General features: G+C 52.5%; 1 protein-coding gene across 5 annotated transcripts in view; it reads right to left on the bottom strand.

Annotated features, from left to right (window-relative positions):
- Nucleotides 1-808: 808 nt before the first annotated feature.
- The window catches only part of tlcd5b (TLC domain containing 5b), a 25,648-nt gene continuing 1,783 nt past the window's right edge, over nt 809-24,673 (bottom strand). The window contains exons 1-4 of one of the 5 annotated variants that reach the window (XM_038779807.1): nt 11,951-12,305; nt 10,604-10,689; nt 9,175-9,374; nt 809-1,694 (exon numbers count right to left, since the gene is read on the bottom strand). In XM_038779807.1, the coding sequence (XP_038635735.1) occupies nt 1,153-1,694; nt 9,175-9,370 (738 nt within the window). In that variant the 5' untranslated portion in view covers nt 9,371-9,374; nt 10,604-10,689; nt 11,951-12,305 and the 3' untranslated portion in view covers nt 809-1,152. Of the gene's footprint in view, nt 1,695-9,174; nt 9,377-10,603; nt 10,690-11,950; nt 12,306-24,673 lie in introns of those variants that run through there. The other 4 variants (XM_038779809.1, XM_038779806.1, XM_038779808.1 and 1 more) reach the window with 4 other exon arrangements.

Raw genomic sequence — 24,673 nt, 5'->3', positions numbered from 1 at the left:
CTGGCCTTTACCCTCCACACAGGCAGACAATCCCAGTTATATTTACCCACCCTGTTTTAATATCCCTTCAAACCCCTTTTGCTTCAATCCAATCTAACTTTAGTTGAATAGGTGTAACTTTTCAGGATATTTAGTATGAAATAAGCCCTTACCTCTGATGGATCATTCACAAACTGCACCATCAGTGACTCAAATTATTCAATATCCCAGCAGGGCTGGGGGAGTGGGTGTGGTGGGGGTTAAGTGTAATGGCATTGTCACTGGACTAGTAATCCAGAGGCCCAACATAATGATCACAAAACCATTGCTGATTATTGTGAAAATCCCTCAGGTTCCCTGTACCTGGTCTGGCCTACATGTGACTCCAGACCCACAGCAATGTGGTTGATTCTTAAATGGCCTAGCAAGCTTTTCATTGTAACTTCATTGCAGTGTTAATGTAAGCCTACTTGTGACAATAAGGATTATTATTATTAAGCTGCTCAGGCCCCATGAACAAATGAAAAGATGATGGTTTAAAAACCTTCCCCAGAACCAATGAGAATTCAGGATGCTGAGGAATTCACTCTGCCATTAGCTGATCACACGGTTCCATCCTTCACCTGATCTGAGGGCATCACATGGAGACTGGCTTCCACCACCCCTTGGGCAATTGGCAGCCAGGGTTTGTGCTCCTGATCACTGTCCAGTGACCCATGTCCCTGACATTCACCGTGCGTGATGGATGGTGTTTGTCTGAAATTACCATGAAACAATATCACCCAATCAATCAGACCCTTCAGAAGACAGATAAACTGACAAGTAGAAAAACATTCCAGGCCATCAAAGGCGTTTGTTCCAATTGTAGCATCACCAGGGAATGAAATCAATATTATACAATGAAGCAGAGATCGGGTTTGTGTGCTTCATACACCAGTGGTAACATTGGTCAGTCTCAGTGAGATTTTAAGCCCACACTAATTGGGAAGAGATGCCCATAATGTGTGTTCTCCTGAGAAATGGGTCCCCTTTGATAGGGGTGGTGTAAACTCATGGGATGAAAAGCAGGTTTTGAGGAGTCCTTAGCGAGGATGACTGAGGAGGTCATGGAAGTTGAGTAATATCATTGGCTGTGCCTGGCTGGCTCCCAGTATTGCTCTCCACTGTCACGCACTAAGAAGCTTTCTTGGTATGTCCATTATTCTGTGGGTGTAAAGAGTGTCTGCTCCGCTCTCTCCAGATCTTGTATTTGTAATAACTCTTCCTCCAAGCAAACCTGCCAATGCTCAGCATGAACATCCAGGAGACTGCGTACATGGCGGCTCCTGCCAGCTTCACAATAGGGAGGGGCAAAGGGGAAGATAACTCACAATACAGCAGTCTGCCCCCAACCCCGATCCGCACACCGAAAAACAGAAGCACAAACAGCAGGTCGACCACATCCCCCAGCACAGTGTGGTAACAGCCTGATTCTCGAAGAAACCAGCGGATCTGAAGGAATGGATTGGTCACTTCACTGCCAAAGATGACGGCATTGACTTCAACAGCTGAATGTTCCAAAACCAGCGGCATGACAATGCCCAGGATACTGAGGCTATGGTGAGAGAGCATGAGCAAACCCTCCGTTTGGAAATAGATACACCAACACATATCAAATATAAAATAACCCAACGACAGGCACAGCACCTGGATCTGAAGCTCTGTGTTTGGAGAGCCTGAAAAATAGACAAATTGCATTGAACTCTTATAACGTTGAAACTAAATTATTTCCACTTTACAAATCTCTCACCAGCTCAAACCCAGTATTTCTAACATTCACAATGGCCCCAACACGGATTCTCTTTGGTATTAAATCACTCAGGCACAAAATACAAAAATCAAAATACTACAGATGTTGGAAAACTGAATAGGAACAGAAAATGCTGGAAATACTCAATAGGTCAGACAGTAAAGAGAAGCAGATTTAATGTTTCTGCTCAATGACTTTTCATTGCAACTGTTTGAACAGCCTGACAAATACCAACATGTTGTAAGTAACTAAACTAGCTGAATGCAGCAATCTTGTGTAATAAAGGGTCAGAGAGCATCACCGAGGTCCCGCTTGCAGCATCTGGGCGCAGCAGTGATAACATCGGATGCCCTCATTGCACAGTGACATGAATGAAGGCCAGATTAATCCCCATAGTGAGGATGGAAAAAGGGGAGAGCCACCCCAGACATCTCCCCATAAACCCTTATCCTGTCACTCCAGACTGTTCCAGCAACATCCCGTTACCTCATCATCAAAGCGCTACCTGACCCCTGATCTCTGACCATTCCTTCCTTCAAAAGATTTAACCAAGAGAGAAACAGGAGAAAGTTTTTGTCAGGAAGAAAATCTCACCCTGAAATAAATAAATGCACATAGGCCAGCCCGATATGTATGTGATAAACATGAGCAGTAGAGACACAATGTGAATGATGAATTGCTTTGGCAATGATGGAGGTGTTTATCCCATCACATGGGGATCAAGCCTAATAGCCTTTCCTTCTTGGGCAAGATCAGAATCGATGCTGATGGTATAACACACACCAAGAGCCTGTAGGGTGCAAAGGGCATGAGTTATGCACTGGAGACAGTTAAAGCTGCTTGTTGGCTGTTGGTCTCCACAGTGCAAAGTCCAACACTTCAGACAAAATAAATACATTTGGCGCAGATCGGTGAATAAAGGCAGATAGTTTGAAACTTACTTAGGGCCTTAATTTGTGACTGAACAAACTCACTAGCATGTACGTAAATTACATAGAACAGTACAGCACAGAACAGGCCCTTCGGCCCTCGATGTTGTGCCGAGCATTGTCCGAAACCAAGATGAAGCTATCCCACTCCCTGTCATTCTGGTGTGCTCCATGTGCCTATCCAATAACCGCTTGAAAGTTCCTAAAGTGTCCGACTCCACTATCACAGCAAGCAGTCCATTCCACACCCTGACCACTCTCTGAGTAAAGAACCTACCTCGGACATCCCTCCTATATCTCCCACACTGAATCTTATAGTTATGCCCCCTTGTAACAGCTACATCCACCAGAGGAAATAGTCTCTGAACACTCACTTTATCTATCCCCCTCATCATCTTATGAACCTCTATTAAGTCGCCTCTCATCCTCCTCCGCTCCAAAGAGAAAAGCCCGAGCTCCCTCAACCTTTCCTCATAAGACCTATCCTGCAAACCAGGCAGCATCCTGGTAAATCTCCTTTGCACCCTTTCCAATGCTTCCACATCCTTCCTATAGTGAGGTGACCAGAACTGCACAAATTGTAACAATTGAGGTTAAGTATAAACTCAAGGGGAGGACTTCCGGTTGCGGCTATGCCTGGGTAGGTCACACGGTCGGCAGCTCCCGCCGATAACGGACGTTTGGGCCTTTTACGGAGCTCCAGCGGCATTTGGACGACGATTCCCGGTGTGGGAAGGGAGCAGTGAGGGTCCCCCAGCGCTGTATGGAGTGGACCAGGAGTGGGGCGGTCAAAAAGGCGGCTTTGGAGAAGAAAGAACGGGCGCGAAAAAACAAGATGGCGGCCGGCGGGGATCGGGCAGCGAGGGCCCAGTGGGCACGGGAGCAGCAGGAGTTTCTCCGAAGCTGCTTCGGTGAGTTAAAGGTGGAGATGTTGGCCCCTATAAAGGCTTCTATTGAAAGGTTGGTGGAGACCCAGATGCAGGGGACGGCGATCAAGGAGGTGCAGCAGAAGGCCTCTGATAACGAGGATGGGATTTTGGGCCTGGCGGTTAGAGTGGAGGCGCACGAGGCTCTGCACAAAAGATGGCAGGAGAGGCTGGAAGACATTGAAAACAGGTCAAGGAGACAGAACCTGCGGATTCTGGGTCTCCCTGAAGGCAGGGAGGGGTCGGATGCTGGGGCGTATGTGACCACGATGCTGGGAGGGGTGATGGGTGCGGGGGCTTTCCCGCGGCCCCTGGAGCTGGGTGGGGCGCACAGAGTCCTGGCCAGGAGGCCGAGGGCGAACGAGCCGCCGAGAGCTATGGTGGTAATATTCCACCGCTTCAGCGATAAGGAGCGTGTCCTGCGATGGGCGAAGAAGGAGCGGAGTAGCAGGTGGGAGAACTGTGAGATCCGTAGTTACCAGGACTGGGGTGCAGAGCTGGCCAAGAGGCGTGCGGGATTCAACCGGGCCAAAGCGGTCCTCCACAGCAAAGGGGTGAAGTTTGGGCTGTTACAACCGGCGAAGCTGTGGGTTACATATCAGGACCGGCACCACTATTTCCATACGCCGGATGAGGCGTGGACTTTTATAAAGAACAAGAAGCTGGACTCGAACTAATGGACTGCAGAATGTTGTTGGGGCATGCTGGTGGGGACTGGTGGGGGGGCTGGTGGGGACTGGGGGGTGGTGGGGTGGTGGGGGCTGGTGGGGTGGTGGGGGGGCTGGTGGAGTGGTGGGGGCTAAGGGCTGGTGGGGGGTGGGGGGGTGGTGGGGGCTGGGGGGGCTGGTGGAGTGGTGGGGCTGGTGGGGGGCTGGTGGGGTGGTGGGGGCTGGTGGAGTGGTGGGGGCTGGGGGGGCTGGGGCTGGTGGGGCGGTGGGGGCTGGTGGGATGGTGGGGGGCGGGGGGGTGGTGGGGGCTGGGGAGGCTGGTGGAGTGGTGGGGCTGGTGGGGGGCTGGTGGGGTGGTGGGGGCTGGTGGAGTGGTGGGGGCTGGGGGCTGGTGGGGGCTGGGGGGGGGCTGGGGCGGGGGGGTGGTGGGGGCTGGTGGGATGGTGGGGGGCGGGGGGGTGGTGGGGGCTGGTGGGATGGTGGGGGGCGGTGGGGTGGTGGGGCTGGTGGGGTGGTGGGTGGGTAGGGGCTGTGGGGCGGTGTTATGTTGGGTTTTCTCCCAGTGTTCTCTTTTGTTTTTGTTGCCCCCTGTGCCCTGGGGGTTCTGGGCTGGGTCGCAGTTGGGGAAGAGCTGCGTCACAGGTGATGGAGTTGGGCCAGACAGTGAGAGCAGTTTATTCGCTCAACGTTGGGGGTAGCACCCAAAGTTTGTTTGTTTGAGAGAGTTCTGTTTTTTTTTCTCTGTACACATGGGATGTAGGGGGGGGGGACTCTCTTTACCTCACTTAGTTGGGGGGGGGGGGGGGGGGGGGGGGGGGGGGGGGGGGGGGGGAGGTTGGAGACCCGTAGAGGGAGCCAATAGGGGCATTGGAGGTAGACGCGGGGGCGGATGGGGTCAGCATGAGTCAGCTGACTTGCGGGAGTGCAATGGGGGGGAAGGGGGGGGTTAAGCGAACGTTTGACTAGGGTGGGGGGGGGGGGGTTGAAGAGGGGGGAGGGCTGGGATGCTGCTTTGCTGATTGGAGGGGAATCAATTTTTGGAGTAAGAGGGAGAGTCGGGACAGGGAGACTCCGGCTGGGGGGCTGGAGTGTGCGGGAGGCGTGGGCACGTGGCTGGCCGAAAACGGGGATGGCTAGTCGGTGGGGGGAGGGTAATTAACCCCCCGACCAGGCTGACCATGTGGAACGTGAGGGGCCTGAATGGGCCGGTCAAAAGGGCCCGTGTGTTTTCGCACTGAAGCGGGTTAAAGGCAGACGTAGCCGTGCTACAAGAAACACATCTGAAGCTCACGGATCAAACCAGGCTGAGGAAGGGATGGGTGGGGCAGGTCTTCCACTCAGGGCTGGATGCGAAGACCAGAGGGGTCACAATCTTGGTGAGCAAGCGGCTGGCATTTGAGGCGGGGGGGGGGGGGGTATTGTGGCGGATAAAGGGGGTGGATATATTATGGTGAGTGGCAAACTGCAGGGAGCCCGGGTGGTGTTAGTGAATGTGTCTGCTCCGAATTGGGACGATGCATGAAGCGGATGTTGAGTAGGATTCCGGATTTGGAGTCAAGCAGTCTGGTAACGGGGGGGGGGGGGGCTTCAATACGGTCCTGGACCCGGCCCTGGATCGGTCTCGGTCTGGATCGGGTAAGAGGCCGGCAGCGGCCAAGGTCCTGAGGGGGTTCATGGACCAAATGGGGGTTCATGGACCAAATGGGGGGAATGGACCCTGGAGATTCGCTAGGCCAAGGGCGAAGGAGTTTTCTTTCTTCTCCCATGTCCACAAGGCGTACTCGCGGATTGACTTTTTCATGGTGAGTAGGGCGCTAATCCCGAGAATGGAGGGGGTACAGTAATCAGCCATTGCTATCTCGGACCATGCCCCACACTGGGTGGAGTTGGGGCTGGGGGAGGAGAGAGGCCAACGCCCTCTGTGGAGACTGGACGTAGGATTATTGGCGGATGAGGAGATCTGTGGGCGGATTCGGAGGAGTATCCAAAGCTATGTGGCGACCAACGATACTGGGGAGGTTTCAGTGAGTGTGGGCTGGGAGGCGCTGAAGGCAGTTATCAGGGGGGAGCTCATTTCAGTCAGGGCCCACAGGGAGAAGAGGGATAGGATGGAGAGGGAGGGGTTGGTGGGGGAGATACTTAGGGTGGACAGGAGGAATTCGGAATCCCCCGAGGAAGGGTTGTTAAAAGAACGGCGGAGTCTGCAGGCGGAGTTTGACTTGCTTACCACAGGGAAGGCAGAGGCTCAGTGGAGGAAGGTACAAGGAGCGATGTACGAGTATGGGGAGAAGGCAAGCAGGATGCTGGCGCACCAACTGCGGACGAGAGAGGCGGCCAGGGAAATTGGGGGAATTAGGGACGGGGGGTAACACAGTGCTGAGTTTGGCAAGGATCAATGAGGTCTTCAAGGACTTTTATGGTAAACTGTATGAGTCAGAACCCCTGGAGGTGGGGGGGGGGGGGGGGGGGGGGGGTGAGGAATTCATAGGGTGGGTTAAATTGCTGTATCAGGCCCCTGTAGCGAGTGTTTCGACGAACCGGCTGCGGTCGGAGTACTTTAGGCTACATCGAAGAATGAGGCAGGGGTGCCCCCTGCTGTTTGCCCTGGCAATTGAGCCGCTGGCCCCAGCACTGAGGGAGTCTACAAACTGGAGGGGGCTGGTTCAGAGGGGCGGGGGGGGGGGGGAGCATCGGGTTTCACTGTATGCGGATGACCTGCTCCTGTATATTTCGGATCCGGTGGAGGGGATGGGGGAAGGTCATGCAGATTCTTAAAGATTTCGGGGACTTTTCGGGGTATAAGTTGAATGTTGGGAAAAGCAAGCTTTTTGTGATACATGCGAGGGGCCAGGAAAAGAGGCTGGGAGAGCTACCGCTTAAGATGGTGGAGAGTAGCTTTCGCTATTTGGGAATACAGGTGGCTAAGAGTTGGGATGCCCTGCACAAGCTCAATCTAGCACGGCTGGTGGATCAGATGGAGGAGGACTTTAAGAGGTGGGACATGCTGCCACTTTCCCTGGCGGGCAGGGTGCAGTCCGTAAAGATGACGGTCCTCCCCAGGTTCTTGTTCATCTTCCAGTGCCTTCCCATCCTCATCCCCAAGTCCTTCTTCAACCGGGTGAACAGGATTATCACGGGACTTGTGTGGGCAAACAGGACCCCGCGTGTTAAGAGACTGTTCTTAGAGCGCAGTGGGGGGGGGGGGGGGGGGGGGGGGGGGGGGTTGATGGCGACATTGAGGATCTGGGGTCAGTGAGACGGCACAGGGGGGAGGTAAGGGCCTCAGTTTGGACCCCGATACGAAACAACCACAGGTTCGTTCCAGGTAGAATAGACGGTGGGTTACTAAGCTGGCGCAGAGCGGGTATCAAAAGGATGGGGAACTTGTTTATTGACAGGACTTTTGCTAGCCTGAGGGCGCTGGAAGAGAAATCTGGGTTGCCCCCAGGGAACACCTTTAGGTACCTGCAGGTCCGAGCTTTCGTGAGGAAGCAGGTGGGGGAATTTCCGCTGCTACCGGCCCGGAGGATACAGGACAGGGTGGTCTCGGGCGTGTGGGGAGGGGACGGAAAGGTATCGGACATATACCAGGAGCTGCAGGAGGCCTCGGTGGAGAAGCTGAAGGGCAAGTGGGAGGAGGAGCTGGGTGAGGGCCTGTGGGCAGACACCCTGGGCAGGGTCAATTCCTCCTCATCTTGTGCCAGGCTTAGCCTTGTTCAGTTTAAGGTGGTGCACCGGGCTCATATGACTATGACGAGAATGAGTAAGTTCTTTGGGGTGGAGGACGGGTGTGTGAGGTGTTCAGGGAGCCCAGCAAACCATGTCCATATGTTTTGGGCATGCCCGGCACTGACAGGATTTTGGAGAGGCTTTGTAAAGGCTATGTCCAAGGTCTTGGACACTCAGGTAAAGCCGAGCTGGGGGATAGCGATATTTGGGGTGTCAGAAGATCCGGGAATGCAGGAGCCGAAAGAAGCCGAAGTCTTGGCCTTTATGGATCTTGTTAATGTGGAGGGACGCGAAACTCCCAAGTGTGGAGACTTGGGTTAGTGACATGGCTGGGTTTCTAAGTTTGGAAAGGGTAAAGTTTGCCTTAAGAGGGTCCTTGCAGGGGTTCTCCAGGCGGTGGCAACCGTTCCTTAACTTTCTCGCGGAACATTAAGTGGAGGTCAGCAGCAGCAGCAGCAAGCCAGGGGGGGGGGGGGGGGGGGGGGCGGGCGGTATGGGTGGTGGATAGATTTTACTTGTAAAGGGCAGATACCCCACCTTGCTTTGTTAAGTTGTTAATTCGTTTTTCTTTATTATTTTTATGTTTTTTGTTGTTTTCTTTCTGTAGTGGTTTGTAAAATTTTGTAAAAATTTTGAATAAAAACAAATTTAAAAAACAAAGTATAAACTCAAGGGTATTGGAGGGCATTGATTGCAGCATCCAAAGATACTTACCACACAGGAAGTGAGTCAAGATAGGAGGTATATTTTACAGTGATTCACTCTGTGAATAAATCTATACCAAGTAAAGGTTGGCTCTGGTGTCTTCCTTCACTGACTGGCTATCAGAGTGTATTTCAGTCTGACACTTGGTTTGATTGCTTCAATCATGAAAAGCAGAACATGTCATCAGTCCATTACTGAATGTTCTACATGTATTGTTCTCCAACCTTCACTCTCGAGGTCAGCACATGTAGATAAAAATGTATTCAAGAATGTTGCTGAGCACAGACTGGAAAGAGCAAACCAGTTAGACAGTGACTACAATCCTGGATTCAGGAGTCCCACCAACTTGGAGTCAGCTAATGCTGGCCTGTTGTTACCATTCATCTTGTTAATTAAGAATTGATACTGATAATGATCTTTTCCTAACACCAGGTTATCCCAGAACTCACCTGCATGAGTGAAGGGCCAGGGGCCATCGATAAATCCAACATACGCAGATAAAAGAACAATGAGAATTCCATGTATGAGAGATACCAGGCGACAGTTCCACTCATAGCAGTATTGGCTGTTGATCTGACAGAAGGAGATGTAAAGTAACACCCAACTGATCAAACCGCACAGCACCAGGAGGATAGGGGCAACCATCTCACTAGAATAAAGAAAAACATTAAAACATCTGCCCAGATATGATGAGATACAGCAGTAGCCAAGATGAGGGTAGAGAAGTTTGGGGAAGGGACAATATCTTCATAAATTATATACATCAAACCAATAAACCTATCAGCAACATCGTCCATTGAATTCAAAGACTCTTGCGCTTTTACAAGGAACACAAAACATTAGCATGCAGGTACAGCAAGAATTAGAAAGGCTCATGACATGTTGGCCTTTATTGTAAGAGGACTGAATGGGCGGCACGGTGGCACAGTGGTTAGCACTGCTGCCTCACGGCACTGAGGACCCGGGTTCGATCCCGGCCCCAGGTCACTGTCCGTGTGGAGTTTGCATATTCTCCCCATGTTTGCGTGGGTTTCGCCCCCACAACCCAAAGATGTGCAGGGTAGGTGGATTGGCTATGCTAAATTGCCCCTTAATTGGAAAAAAATAATTGGGTACTCTAAACTTATTTTTTTTAAATTGTAGAGGACTGGAGTCCAGGAATAAAGAAATATTTCTATAATTGTATAGGGTTTTAGTGAGACCACATTTAATAATAATAATAATTTTTATTATTGTCACAAGTAGGCTTACATTAACACTGCAATTAAGTTACTGTGAAAATCCCCTAGTCCTGTGATGAGAGGCTGAATAAATTGGCTTTTTGAAGAATAAGAATAATTGAAACCTATAAAATTGAGAATAGGTTTGATAGGGCGGACGCTGAGAGATTGTTTCTGCTGGTCGGGGAATTTAAAATCCAGGGGCAGAGTCTCAGTGTACAGAGACAATCATTTATGACTGAGATGAAGAAACATTGCTTCACTCAAAGAGCTGTGAATATTCGGAATTCTCTATCCCAGAAGTTGTGGATGTTCCATTGCTGAATACATTCTCGGGGAATAAAGAGATATGAGGAACGGAGCTCCGAGGTCAGCCATGATGATATTGAATGGATGAGGAGGCTCCACGGGGTGCAGACTCTTACCTTCACTCAGTTTTCCATGGCTAGTTACAGTGCAGCAATGACCCGATGCCAGGGTGGCCACCAGGGATCAGGTCAGACGTACCAGACAGAAAGATATGAGCTGCTGTCTCGCCAGGTCAAGTGCAAAAGATGGGATGATAAATCATCCCAATTTCATAAATACCATGATGTTATTACCACTACAGAAAACAACTACAAAACCTCACAGATTAGGGTTCAAAATTCATTCTTACTCAGTTTAGGGAAACTGACTCCAGTGATAATCCAGTAGCGTTCTTGCTCAATCCGTTGTATCTCCAGGTGGTGGTCACCCCCTGTGCTGAATGTAAAGCCCAGGCCGTTATAGACACAATCACTTCACCAATTGTCACTCAGAAACCAAACTTAGATTCCAGCCTGGAACTCCGGTATCTGTTATTCTATTTATTTTATATTGATTCACAGGATGTGGATGTCACTGACTTGGCCAGCATTTATCACTAATTATCCTTGGTAAGATGCTGGTGAGCAGTAGTTTTGAACCATTGCCATCCCTGTGGTGTAGGTACACCACAGTGGTGTTGGGAAGGGAATTCCAGGATATGATTGAGTAACAATGGATCTTTACAAACAAGGGGATGTCATCAGGGCCTCAAGCCTGTTTCACTATTCAATGAGATTATGGTTGATCTACTTCTGAACTCCATTTAGCTCCCCGATATCCTTCTCAAACTAAAATCTTTCGATCCGAGTCTTGAAAGCTCGAATTGTCCCCCAGCATCGATGGCCTTTGTGGGCAAGAGCCCCAGTTGTTCATTATCATTTGTGGAAAATCGCTTCCCACTTTCACTCTTAAACAGTCACACTCCTAATATTGTTACTAAATCTTGTCTAGCCTGTTCGCCGGTCAGTTCTAAATCATAGAACATAGAACAGTACAGCACAGAACAGGCCCTTCGGCCCTCGATGTTGTGCCGAGCAATGATCACCCTACTCAAACCCACATATCCACCCTATACCCGTAACCCAACAACCCCCCCTTAACCTTACTTTTTTTTTTAGGACACTACGGGCAATTTAGCATGGCCAATCCACCTAACCCGCACATCTTTGGACTGTGGGAGGAAACCGGAGCACCCGGAGGAAACCCACGCACACACGGGGAGGACGTGCAGACTCCACACAGACAGTGACCCAGCCGGGAATCGAACCTGGGACCCTGGAGCTGTGAAGCATTTACACTAACCACCATGCTACCGTGCTGCCCCTAAATCAATGGGCTGGATTCTCTGCTATCCCGGCCGTGTGTGTCTTGGCGGCGCACCGTTCGCTGGCTGCGGGATTCTGTCTTCCTGCCGTTTGTCAATGGGATTTCCCACTGAAGCCCCCCCCCCCCCCCCCCCCCCCCGGGAAATCCGGTGAGAAAACTGAATCGCAGCAGCTGGAGAATCCCAGCCATTGAATAAACTGTGCTGTATACACTTTAGAAATTATTACCATCAATATAAAAATTAAAATCTCCCCATATAACTGCTTCACTAGGAGCCTCTCTATCTTTGTCTTTATCCCTCACAGATGTCAGCAAGTCTGTAGAAACTCACGCCAGAATCTTGGATCCGTTGCTGTTTATCTTTGCATCAATTAGACAGGCCATTACTCCAGAGTTCCAGCATGATTGTTAATACATTGCCAGCACACAATGGATTCTCTCCAAACTTTAGTACTACATCCTGAGAGCCAAAAACAGAAAAGATGACATTGAACTCAATGGCCAGTCTCAGCTTGGTGTGAATCAGACTATTGGGTTAATCCCCTTTATCTGTCGCATGCAGTCATTTAGTGATCACTGTCTGAGATTAAAAGCTCCTCTTTGTTTTAGCTCCCACTTTACTGGGTCAATGTTGTCATCAGCAATTGAACATTTGCAAAGCTGCAATGGGATTTTTTGAATGCCATGTTGCATCATGCTGCCCTCCTCCTCAGTATCAGCCACAACTCCTCATTTAGTTTCACCTGAAAATTTAACCCCCCCTCTGCTTTCTATAGTCAATTTACTATCTAATCAGCTATTTACCCTGACTCCATATACCCAACCTCTCTGCTGTGCATCTTGTAAACAGTACACACGGCTGCCATTGTGCATCGGTGGTGGAGGGAGTGAATGTTTGTGAAAGGGGGAACAATCAAGCGGCTGCTTTGTCCTGGATGGTGTTGAGCTTCTTGAGTGTTGTTGGAGCTGCACTCATCCAGGCAAGTGGAGAGTATTCCATCACACTCCTGACTTGTGCCTTGTAGATGGTGGACAGGCTTTTGGGGGTCAGGAGGTGAGTTACTCACCGCAGGATTCCTAGGGCGCGATTCTCTGCAAATGCGGAGAGTCGTAAAGGCTGCCGTGAAACTGACCGTGTTTCACGGCAGCCTCCGCGCCCCCTCCCGGGACCCGATTCTCCTCCCCGGTCGGGGCTAGCAGCGGGGCCCCGTGAACCACGGCATCGCAGGCTTAGCGACCGCCGCTAAGCCTGCGCGCCAAGGGTCACGGCGGCTGACGCGCACGATGACGTCAGCCGCGCATGCGCGGATTGGACAGCTCCAACCCGCGCATACGCGGATTACATCATCACGCATATGCGTCAAACCCGCGCATGCGCGGGCCGTCATGTCCCTCAGCCGCCCCGCGGACTGATCTTGCGGGGCGGCGGAGGAACAAAGAGTGCACGGGTATCGGACCCGCTGCCCGCGATCGGTGGGCACCGATCGCGGGCCCATGCCACCCTTGGCACGGCGGTGGTGCGGCCGTGCCAATCAGTGCCATGGTTGTCGGGAACGGAACTTTGCGGCCGTTTTCACGAACGGTGAGAGCAGGTGTGTTTGCGTTCGTGAAAATGGCCGTAAAGGCCTGGGGACTCGGCCCATCGGATAGGGGAGAATCGCTGTTCGCCGTAAAAAAAACGGCGAGCAGCGATTCGTGTCGTGGGGGGGGGGGGGGGGGGGGGAGAATAGCGGGAGGTCGGGAAAAATGTCGGGAAGGCCCTCCCGCTATTCTCCGACCCGTCGTGGGGGGCGGAGGATCGCGCCCCTAGCCTTTGACATGCCTTGGTAGCCACAGTGTTAATGTGGCTAGTCCAGTTCAGTTTCTGATCAATGGTAAATTCCAGAATGTTGATTGTGGGTGATTCAGCGATGGTAATGCCATTGAATGTCAAGAGGCAGTGATTAGATCCTCTCTTGTGGAGTGTCATTGCCTGGTACTTGTGTAGCGCGAATGTATCTTGTCACTTGTCACCCCAAGCCTGGATATTGTCCAGGTCTTGCTGCATTTGGACATGGACTGCTTCTTTATCTGAGGAGTCGCGAATGGTGCTGAACATCGTGCAGTCATCCGCAAACATCCCCACTTGTGACCTTATGATGGAAGAATGGTCATTGATGAAGCAGCTGAAGATGGTTGGGCTGAGGACACTACCCTGAAGAACTCCTGCAGTGATGTCCTGGAGGACTGACGTCCAACCACCACAACCATCTTTCTTTGTGCCAGGTATGTTGTCGAGCAAGGGAACCGTAGTTTATTAAGGAAGTTGAAGCACTTGTCAAGAGGAAGAAGAAGGCTTATGTTAGGATGAGACATGAAGGCTCAGTTAGGGCACTTGAGAGTTACAAGTTAGCCAGGAAGGACCTAAAGGGAGAGTTAAGAAGAGCGAGGAGAGGACACGAAAAGTCATTGGCGGATAGGATCAAGGAAAACCCTAAGGCTTTCTATAGGTATATCAGGAACAAAAGAATGACTAGAGTAAGATTAGGGCCAATCAAGGATAGTAGTGGAAGGTTGTGTGTGGAATCAGAGGAGATAGGGGAAGCGTTAAATGGATATTTTTCGTCAGTGTTTACACTGGAGAAAGACAATGTTGTCGAGGAGAATACTCAGGTTCAGTCGACCAGGCTAGATGGAATTGAGGTTCACAAGGAGGAGGTGTTAGCAATTTTGGAAAGTGTCAAAATAGATAAGTCCCCTGGGCCAGATGGGATTTATCCTAGGATTCTCTGGGAAGCCAGGGAGGAGATTGCAGAGCCTTTGTCCTTGATCTTTATGTCGTCTTTGTCGACAGGAATAGTGCCGGAAGACTGGAGGATAGCAAATGTTGTCCCTTTGTTCAAGAAGGGGAGTAGAGACAACCCTGGTAATTATAGACCTGTGAGCCTTACTTCGGTTGTGGGTAAAATGTTGGAAAAGGACTTCCGGTGGCTATGATGGAGTAGGAAGCCACACATTTGGGAGCTCCCGTTTTAAAGAGATTTTTCGGCTCTTTTAAGAGCCCAAAACGGAAATTTTTCGACGTCTCCCGGTGGGGGAAGGTGTGCTGAACGACTTTCCCTGCAGTCCATGCCTCGAACTCGGAGTGGAAAGGGGGAAAAAACAGCAGCAGCTCCTCAGAAAAAACGGGGGAAGGGATCCAAGATGGCCGCCGACAGAGCTCCAGAGGATTGGAGGCAGTGGGCCCAGGAGCAACAAACTGATCTCCTGCGCTGCTTTAAAGAATTCAAGGATGAAGTACTGAGCTCTCTGCAGGAAACGAACAGAAGGCTGTCAGAGATTCAGTCCACCCAGGGTGCTGCCATCAAGGAGTTGCAGACGCAGGCCATTGAACGAGAGGAGGAGGCCGTGGTCCTCGTGAGTAAGGTGGAGGGGCACGAGGCACTCCACAAGAAGTGGCAGGAACGCTTCGAGGAGCTGGATCACCGCATGAGGCGGAAAAACCTGCGGATCTTGGGCCTTGCGGAGGGGCTGGAGGGATCGGACCTGACAGCCTATGTGGCTGTAATGCTGAATTCGCTAGTGGGGGCCGGGTCTTTCCATCTGCCCTTGGAGCTGGAGGGAGCGCACAGGGTGCTGGCCAGGAGGCCCAAGGAAGATGAACTCCCGCGTGCGGTGCTGGTGAGGTTCCACCGGTTCAGTGATCGGGAGTGTGTGCTGCGCTGGGCCAAGAAGGTGAAGAGCAGCAATTGGGAGAATGGGGTAGTGCGGATCTACCAGGACTGGAGTGCGGAGGTGGCTAAGCGGCGGTCCGGATTTAATCGGACGAAAGAGATGCTTTATTGAAAAAAGATAAAGTTCGGAATGTTGCAGCCCGCGCGACTGTGGGTAACTTATTCGGACCGGCATTATTATTTTGATTCCCCGGAGGAGGCGTGGGCCTTCGTGCGGACGGAGAAACTGGACTTGAACTAGGGGTTGGGGGCTGCGAGGTCGGCTGTAATATATTAGTGCTGGTTTCTGCTGTTGCTGTGTTCTCTTTTTCTTCTGTTTTTTCTTCTTGTTTTAGTACTTATGCAATTTTGATATGGTTATTTACGGAGGGGTTGTTCTGCTATGTTTTTGTTTTTGTGCTGTGGGGCATTGTTTGGGTTGTGTATCTTGAGGGGAGGGGAGGGGGGTATGTTGTATTCTATGTCGGAGTGGGGGTATGGGGGGGCTGATATTTGGGAGCTGCGTCAGAAGGGTGTGGTGGGGCAGTGCGAAAGCGCTGGCTTTCCTCTGGTTTCCCGCGCTGCGGGGCTGGGGGGTGGAGACGGTGACGGGGGAGGCGGGGCCTTAACTGGTTCTTCCCCGCGCTGGAGCGGTGCCAGGAGGAGGGATAGATTGGGGGATGATCCCACTTCGGGAGGGGTCGGGCTATTGGCGGGAGTTTCCGGGGTCAGCAGAAGTTAGCTGACCCACGGAAGTACAATGGAGGACGGTTCACGGCTGGGAGGGTTCCTAGCCTGGGGGGGAAGGGAGGGGGGGAAAGGGGAATACCGGGTTGCTGCTGGTAGGGTCAAGAAGGAGCTGGTGGGGGCTGGGGGGACAGAGGTGAGGGGTTGTCGCTATGGGGATGGGGTCAAGCAGGGGGTGCTGGCCTGGGGCGGGCAGTCGACGGGCTATGGCTAGCCGACGGGGGAGGGGGGCGGGACGCCCTCTGATTCAGTTGGTCACCTGGAATGTGAGAGGGTTGAATGGGCCGGTGAAGCGGTCTAGGGTACTGGCTCACCTGAAGGGGCTAAAGGCAGATGTGGCAATGCTTCAGGAGGCCCACCTGAGGGTGGCGGACCAGGTCCGCCTGAGGAAGGGGTGGGTGGGGCAGGTTTTCCACTCGGGGTTGGATGTGAAGAACCGGGGAGTGGCGATTCTGGTGGGGAAAAATGTGTTGTTTGAGGCATCGGAGGTGGTGGCGGATAAGGGGGGTAGGTATGTTATGGTTAGGGGCAGGCTACAAGGAGAGAAGGTGGTACTGGCTAGTGTGTATGCCCCAAATTGGGACGATGAGGGCTTTATGAGGCGTATGTTGGGACGGATCCCGGATCTGGAGGCGGGAGGTCTGATCATAGGGGGGGACTTTAATAGGGTGTTGGATCCTTCACTGGATCGGTCCAGTCCAGGATGGGTAGGAGGCCGGCGGCGGCCAAGGTACTGAGAGGGTTTATGGACCAGATGGGTGGAGTGGATCCATGGAGGTTTGTGAGGCCGAGGGCACGCGAGTACTCTTTCTTCTCCCACGTACATAGGGTCTACTCTCGGATAGATTTCTTCGTGGTGAGTAGGGGACTGATTCCGAGAGTGGAGGAGGCTGAGTATTCGGCCATTGCAATCTCCGACCACGCTCCGCATTGGATAGAGTTGGAGATGGGGGAGGTGCGGGACCAACGTCCGTTGTGGCGGTTGGATGTGGGGTTGTTGGCGGAGGAGGAGGTGTGTAGGAAGGTCCGGGCAAGTATTGAGGGGTACCTTGAGGTGAATATACGGGGGAGGTTCAGGTGGGGATGGTCTGGGAAGCCCTGAAGGCAGTGATTCGTGGGGAGCTGATATCCATCCGGGAACACAGGGAGAGGAGCGAGAGGAGTGAGAGGGATAGACTGGTGGGAAAGATGCTGGAGGTGAACAGGAGGTACGCAGAGGCACCAGAGGAGGGACTGTTGGGGGAGAGGCGCAGCCTGCAGGCTAAATTTGATTTGCTGACCACTAGATAGGCGGAGGCACAGTGGAGGAAGGCACAAGGGGCAGTGTACGAACATGGTGAAAAGGCGAGTAGGATGCTGGCTCATCAGCTCCGTAAGCGGGATGCCGCTAAGGAGATTGCTGGAGTGAAAGATAAGAGTGGGAATGTGGTGCGGAAGGGGGTAGAGGTGAATGAGGTCTTCAAGGACTTTTACGGGGAACTGTACCGGTCGGAGCCAACGGGGGAGAGGAGGGGAATGGAAAGGTATCTCGACGGGCTATCTTTCCCGAAGGTGCAGGAGGAGCAAGTGGAGGGGTTCGGGGCACCGATTCAGCTGGAGGAGCTAGTTAAGGGGATCGGGCAGATGCAGTCAGGGAAGGCACCGGGGCCGGATGGGTTCCCGGTGGAATTTTATAAAAAGTTTGTGGACCTAGTGGGCCCCTTGCTGGTGCAGACACTCAATGAAGCGTGGGAAGGGGGGACTTTGCCCCCGACGATGTCGCGGGCGCTGATCTCGTTAATTTTAAAGAAGGACAAGGACCCCCAGCAGTGTGGTTCATACAGGCCCATATCTCTCCTCAACGTGGATGCTAAGGTGCTGGCAAAAATCCAGGCCACCAGGATAGAGGACTGTGTGCCAGGGGTTGTGCACGAGGACCAGACAGGTTTTGTGAAGGGAAGGCAGCTGAACACGAATGTGCGGAGATTGCTGAATGTCATTATGATGCCGGCGATTGAGGGGGAGGCAGAGATAGTGGTGGCGCTGGATGCGGAGAAGGCCTTCGATAGAGTGGAGTGGGGGTACCTATGGGAGGTGTTGGGGAGGTTTGGATTTGGTGAAGGGTTCATTAGATGGGTAAGGCTGCTATATGAGGCCCCGATGGCGTGCGTGGCCACGAATAGGAGGAGGTCGGAGTACTTCCGGCTTTACCGAGGACCAGGCAGGGTTGCCCCCTGTCCCCCTTGTTGTTTGCACTGGCAATCGAGCCGCTGGCGATGGCATTGAGAGATTCAGAGAGGTGGAGAGGCTTGGTGCGAGGTGGAGAGGAACATAGGGTGTTGTTGTATGCCGACGACCTGTTACTGTATGTGGCGGACCCGGTGGGAGGGATGCCGGGAGTGATGGAGCTGCTAGCTGAGTTTGGGACCTTTTCAGGTTATAAATTAAACTTAGGCAAGAGCGAGGTGTTTGTGGTGCACCCTGGAGACCAGGAGGAAGGAATTGGTAGGCTCCCGCTTAGGCGGGCAGGGGAGAGCTTTAGGTACCTGGGGGTGCAGGTGGCCAGGGACTGGGGGACTCTCCACAAGCATAACTTTACCAGACTGGTAGATCAGATGGAGGAGGAGTTCAGGAGGTGGGACATGCTGCCATTATCGTTGGCGGGGAGGGTACAGTCCGTCAAAATGACGGTGCTTCCGAGGGTCTTGTTCCTTTTTCAGTGCCTGCCCATCTTCATCCCCAGGGCCTTCTTTAGGAGAGTGACCGGCAGTATTCTGAGCTTTGTGTGGGCACATGGGACTCCGGGAGTGAGGAGGGTGTTTCTGGAGCGAGGAAGGGATAGAGGCGGGCTGGCGCTGCCCAACCTTCTGGGGTACTATTGGGCAGCCAATGTGTCAATGGTGCGTAAATGGGTGATAGAGGGGGGAGGGGCGGCGTGGAAAAGAATGGAGATGGCGTCATGTAGAGGTACGAGCCTGGGTGCCATGGTAACGACACCATTGCCGCTCTCCCCTAATAGGTTTACCATGAACCCGGTGGTGGCGGCGACCCTAAGAATCTGGGGACCGTGGAGACGGCATCGGGGGGAAACAGGGGGCTCGATGGAGGCTCCACTGGGTGGAAATCATCGGTTCATCCCGGGGAACACGGATGGGGGATTTGTTCCTTACCTATCTTTGAGCCAGGAAGTCCAGAAAAGGCTGCCATCGTTTATAGAACCCTTGTATTGATCCTCTCAGGGCAAATTTGACCCTCTCCAATTTTATAAATCCCGCCATGTCACTGATCCAGGTTTCAACACTTGGGGGCCTCGCATCCTTCCACTGCATCAAGATCCTCCGCCGGGCTACTAGGGACGCAAAGGCCAGGACACCGGCCTCTTTCGCCTCCTGCACTCCCGGCTCTACCGCTACTCCAAACATCGCGAGTCCCCACCCTGATTTGACCCTGGATCCAACCACCCTCGACACCGTCCCCGCCACCCCCTTCCAGAATTCTTCCAGTGCCGGGCATGCCCAGAACATATGGGCGTGGTTCGCTGGACTCCCCGAGCATCTGGTGCACCTGTCCTCACCCTCAAAAAACCTACTCATCCTAGTCCCGGACATGTGGGCCCGGTGCAGCACCTTAAATTGGATGAGACTAAGCCTCGCACATGAAGAGGAAGAGTTGACTCTCTCCAAGGCATCCGCCTAAGTCCCGTCCTCTATCTGCTCCCTAAGTTCCCCCTCCCATTTACCCTTCAGTTCCTCCACTGACGACTCCTCCACCTCCTGCATTACCTTATAGATGTCAGACACCTTCCCCTCTCCTACCCACGCCCCCGAAAGCACTCTGTCCATTGTCCCCCGCGAGGGCAGCAAAGGGAACTCCCTCTACCTGTCGCCTAGCAAACACCTTTACCTGTAAGTATCTGAACATGTTCCCTTGGGGGAGCCCAAATTTATCTTCTAGTTCCCCCAGGCCCGCAAACCTCCCACCAATAAACAGGTCCCTCAATTTACTGATGCCCACCTTTTGCCACCCCCTAAATCCCCCATCATTGTTCCCCGGGATGAACCGATGATTTCCACCCAATGGAGCCTCCATCGAGCCCCCTGTTTCCCCCCTCTGCCGTCTCCACTGTCCCCAGATTCTGAGGGTCGCCGCCACCACCGGGCTCGTGGTAAACCTCTTAGGAGAAAGCGGCAACGGCGCCGTTACCAAGGCACCCAGGCTCGTACCTCTGTAGGACGCCATCTCCATTCTTTTCCACGCCGCCCCCCCCCCCCCCCCCCCCGCCCAATCACCCATTTACGCACCATTGACACACTGGCCGCCCAATAGTACCCCAAAAGGTTGGGCAGCGCCAGCCCGCCTCTATCCCTCCCTCGCTCCAGGAAAATCCTCTTCACTCTCGGAGTCCTATGTGCCCACACAAAGCTCAAAATACTGCTAGTCACTCTCCTAAAGAAGGCCCTGGGGATGAAGATGGGCAGGCACTGAAAGAGGAACAAGAACCTCGGAAGCACCGTCATTTTGAAGGACTGCACCCTCCCCGCCAACGACAATGGCAGCATGTCCCACCTCTTGAACTCCTCCTCCATCTGGTCCACAAGCCTGGTGAAATTATGCTTGTAAAGAGTCCCCCAGACCCTGGCCACCTGTGCCCCCAGGGACCTAAAACTCTCCCCTGCCCTCCTAAGCGGGAGCCTACCAATTCCTTCCTCCTGGTCTCCAGGGTGCATCACAAACACCTCACTCTTGCCTAAATTTAGTTTATAGCCTGAAAAGGTCCCAAACTCAGCTAGCAGCTCCATCACCCCCGGCATCCCTCCCACCGGGTCCGCCACATACAGTAACAGGTCATCGGCATACAACGACACCCTATGTTCCTCCCCACCTCGCACCAAACCTCTCCACCTCTCTGAATCTCTCAACGCCATCGCCAGCGGCTCGATTGCCAGTGCAAACAACAAGGGGGACAGGGGGCAACCCTGCCTGGTCCCTCGGTAAAGCCAGAAGTACTCCGACCTCCTCCCATTCGTGGCCATACACGCCATCGGGGCCTCATATAGCAGCCTCACCCATCTAATAAACCCTTCACCAAATCCAAACCTCCCCAACACCTCCCATAAGTACCCCCACTCCACTCTATCGAAGGCCCTCTCTGCATCCAGCGCCACCACTATCTCTGCCTCCCCCTCAATCGCCGGCATCATGATGACATTCAACAATCTCCGCACATTCGTGTTCAGCTGCCTTCCCTTCACAAACCCTGTCTGGTCCTCGTGTACAACCCCTGGCACACAGTCCTCTATCCTGGTGGCCAGGATTTTTGCCAGCACCTTGGCATCCACATCGAGGAGAGATATGGGTTTGTATGAACCACACTGCTGGGGGTCCTTGTCTCTCTTTAGGATTAACGAGATCAGCGCCCGCGACATCGTCGGAGGCAAAGTCCCCCCTTTCCACGCTTCATTAAGTGTCCGCACCAGCAAGGGGCCCACTAGGTCCACAAACTTTTTATAAAATTCCACCGGGAACCCATCCGGCCCCGGCGCCTTCCCTGACTGCATCTGCCCGATCCCCTTGACTAGCTCCTCCAGCTCAATCGGCGCCCCCAACCCCTCCACCTGCACCTTCGGGAAAGATAGCCCGTCGAGATACCTTTCCATTCCCCTCCTCTCCACCGTTGGCTCCGACCGGTACAGTTCCCCGTAAAAGTCCTTGAAGACCTCATTCACCTCAACCCCCTTCCGCACCACATTCCCACTCTTGTCTCTCACTCCAGCAATTTCCTTAGCGGCATCCCGCTTGCGGAGCTGATGAGCCAGCATCCTACTCGCCTTTTCACCATGTTCGCACACTGCCCCTTGTGCCTTCCTCCACTGTGCCTCCGCCTTTCTAGTGGTCAGCAAATCAAATTTAGCCTGTAGGCTGCGCCTCTCCCCCAACAGTCCCTCCTCTGGTGCCTCTGTGTACCTCCTGTCTACCGACAGCATCTTTCCCACCAATCTATCCCTCTCACTCCTCTCGCTCCTCTCCCTGTGTGCCCGGATGGATATCAGCTCCCCACGAATCACTGCCTTCAGGGCTTCCCAGACCATCCCCACCTGGACCTCCCCGTATCATTCACCTCGAGGTACCCCTCAATACTTGCCCGGACCCTCCGACACACCTCCTCCTCCGCCAACAACCCCACATCCAACCGCCACAACGGGCGCTGATCCCACACCTCCCCCATCTCCAACTCTATCCAATGCGGAGCGTGGTCGGAGGTTGCAATGGCCGAATACTCGGCCTCCTCCACTCTCGGAATCAGTCCCCTACTCACCACGAAGAAGTCTATCCGAGAATAGACCCTATGTACGTGGGAGAAGAAAGAGTACTCCCGTGTCCTCGGCCTCACAAACCTCCATGGATCCACCCCTCCCATCTGGTCCATAAACCCTCTCAGTACCTTGGCCGCCGCCGGCCTCCTACCCGTCCTAGAGCTGGACCGATCCAGTGAAGGATCCAACACCGTATTGAAGTCCCCCCCCATAATCAAACCTCCCGCCTCTAGATCCGGGACCCGTCCCAGCATACGCCCGTATTGTCCCAATTTGGGGCATACACACTAGCAAGTACCACCTTCTCTCCTTGTAGCCTGCCCCTAACCATAACATACCTTACCCCCTTATCCGCCACCACCTCCGATGCCTCAAATGACACATTTTTCCCCACCAGAATCACCACTCCCCGGTTCTTCACATCCAACCCAGAATGGAAAACCTGCCCCACCCACCCCTTCCTCAGACAGACCTGGTCCGCCACCTTCAGGTGGGTCTCCTGAAAGTGGGCTCTTTCCTAAGGGCCGGTGCAAACTCAATGTGCCAAATGGCCTCCTTCTCCACTATAGATTCTATACCCACAGCCCTTCCGGCATCAATTATCTTTGTCACCTCTTCAAAAAACTCAATCAAGTTGGTGAGACATGACCTTCCCCGTACAAAACCATGCTGTCTGTCACTAACTAGTCCATTTCCCTGCAAATGTGCATACATACTGTCTCTCAGTATCTTATCCAAAAGCCATAATTTAAGAAGGTTGCAAGGATAACCCGGGTATTTATAGGCCAGTGAGCTTGACGTCAGTGATGGTGGAATTGTTGGAAAAGATTCTCAGAGATAGGATCTATGCACATTTGGAAGGGTATGGTCTTATAAGCGACAGACCGCTTGGTTTTGAACGAGGGAGGTCATGTCTCACCAATTTAATTGAGTTGCTTGAAGAGGTGACAAAAATGATTTACGAGGGAAAGGCTGTGGATGTTGTCTACATGGATTTTAGTAAAGCATTTGATAAGGTCCCTCATGGCAGGCTGGTGCAAAATATTTAATCGCACAGGGTCAGGGGTGAACTAACTGGATGGATCCAGAACTGGCTTGGCCATAGAAGACAAAGGGTAACAGTGGAAGGGTGTTTTTTTGAATGGAGGTCTGTAAGTAGTGGTGTCGCGCAGGGATCAGTATTGGGACCTCTGCTCTTTTTAATATATATAAATGACTTGGAAGAAAACATAGCTGGTCTGATTAGCAAGTTTGCAGATGATACTAAGATTGCAGGAGTTGCGGATAGTGTTTAAGATTGTCAGAGAATACAACAGGATATAGATAGGTTGCAAAATTGGGCGGAGAAATGGCAGATGGAATTTAACCCGGGCAAATGTGAGGTGATGCATTTTGGTGGATCCAATTCAGGTGGCAGCTATAAAATAAATGGCAGAACCATCAGGAGCAGAGACACACAGAGAGATCTGGGCGTGCAGGTCCACACATCCTTAAAAGTGGCAGCACAGGTGGAAATGGTGGTAAAGAAAGCATATGGCATGCTTGCCTTCATAGGACAGGGTATTGAGTATAAAAGCTCGCAAATTATATTACAGTTATATAGAACGTTGGTTAGGCCACATTTGGAATACTGTGTCCATTTCTGGTCACCACATTACCAGAAGGACGTGGAGGCTTTGGAGCTAGTACAGAAAGGGTTTACCTGGTATGGAGGGTATTAGCTATGAGGAGAGATTGAATAAACTGAGATTGTTCTCCCTAGAGAGACGGAGGCTGAGGGACGACCTGATAGTAATTTATAAAATTATGAGGGGTAAAGATAGGGTGAAAAGTTGGAGGCTTTTCCCAGCATGGAAATGATAATTACAAGGGGGCACAAGTTCAAGATAGGTTCAGTGGAGAAGTGCGGGGAAGGTTTTTTTACACAGAGGGTGGTGGTGGCCTGGAATGCACTGCCAAGTGAGGTGGGTTGAGGCAGATACGTTAGCGGCCTTTAAGACTTATCTGGATAGACACATGAACTGACGGGGTATAGAAGGATATAGGCGGTTGGTCTAGATAGGACACGTGATCGGCGCAGACTTGGAGGATGAAGGCCCTGTTCCTGTGCTGTATTGTTCTTTATTCTCCCTGGTGAATATCGATGCAAAGTACTCATTAAGGATTTCACCCAGTTCCTGTGATTCCATGCATAACTTCCCTCCGTTGTCCTCGAGTGGGCCTACTCTTTCTCTTACTGCTAATATATGCATAAAATGCCTTGGGATTCTTGACCATATTTGCTAAAGGCATTCATGGCCCCTTTTTGCCCTTCTAATTCCA

This window comes from Scyliorhinus canicula, chromosome 19 (genome assembly GCF_902713615.1).
Source record: "Scyliorhinus canicula chromosome 19, sScyCan1.1, whole genome shotgun sequence".
In the NCBI taxonomy this organism is placed as follows: Eukaryota; Metazoa; Chordata; class Chondrichthyes; order Carcharhiniformes; family Scyliorhinidae; genus Scyliorhinus; species Scyliorhinus canicula.
This window is presented reverse-complemented; position numbering and strand designations above follow the sequence as displayed.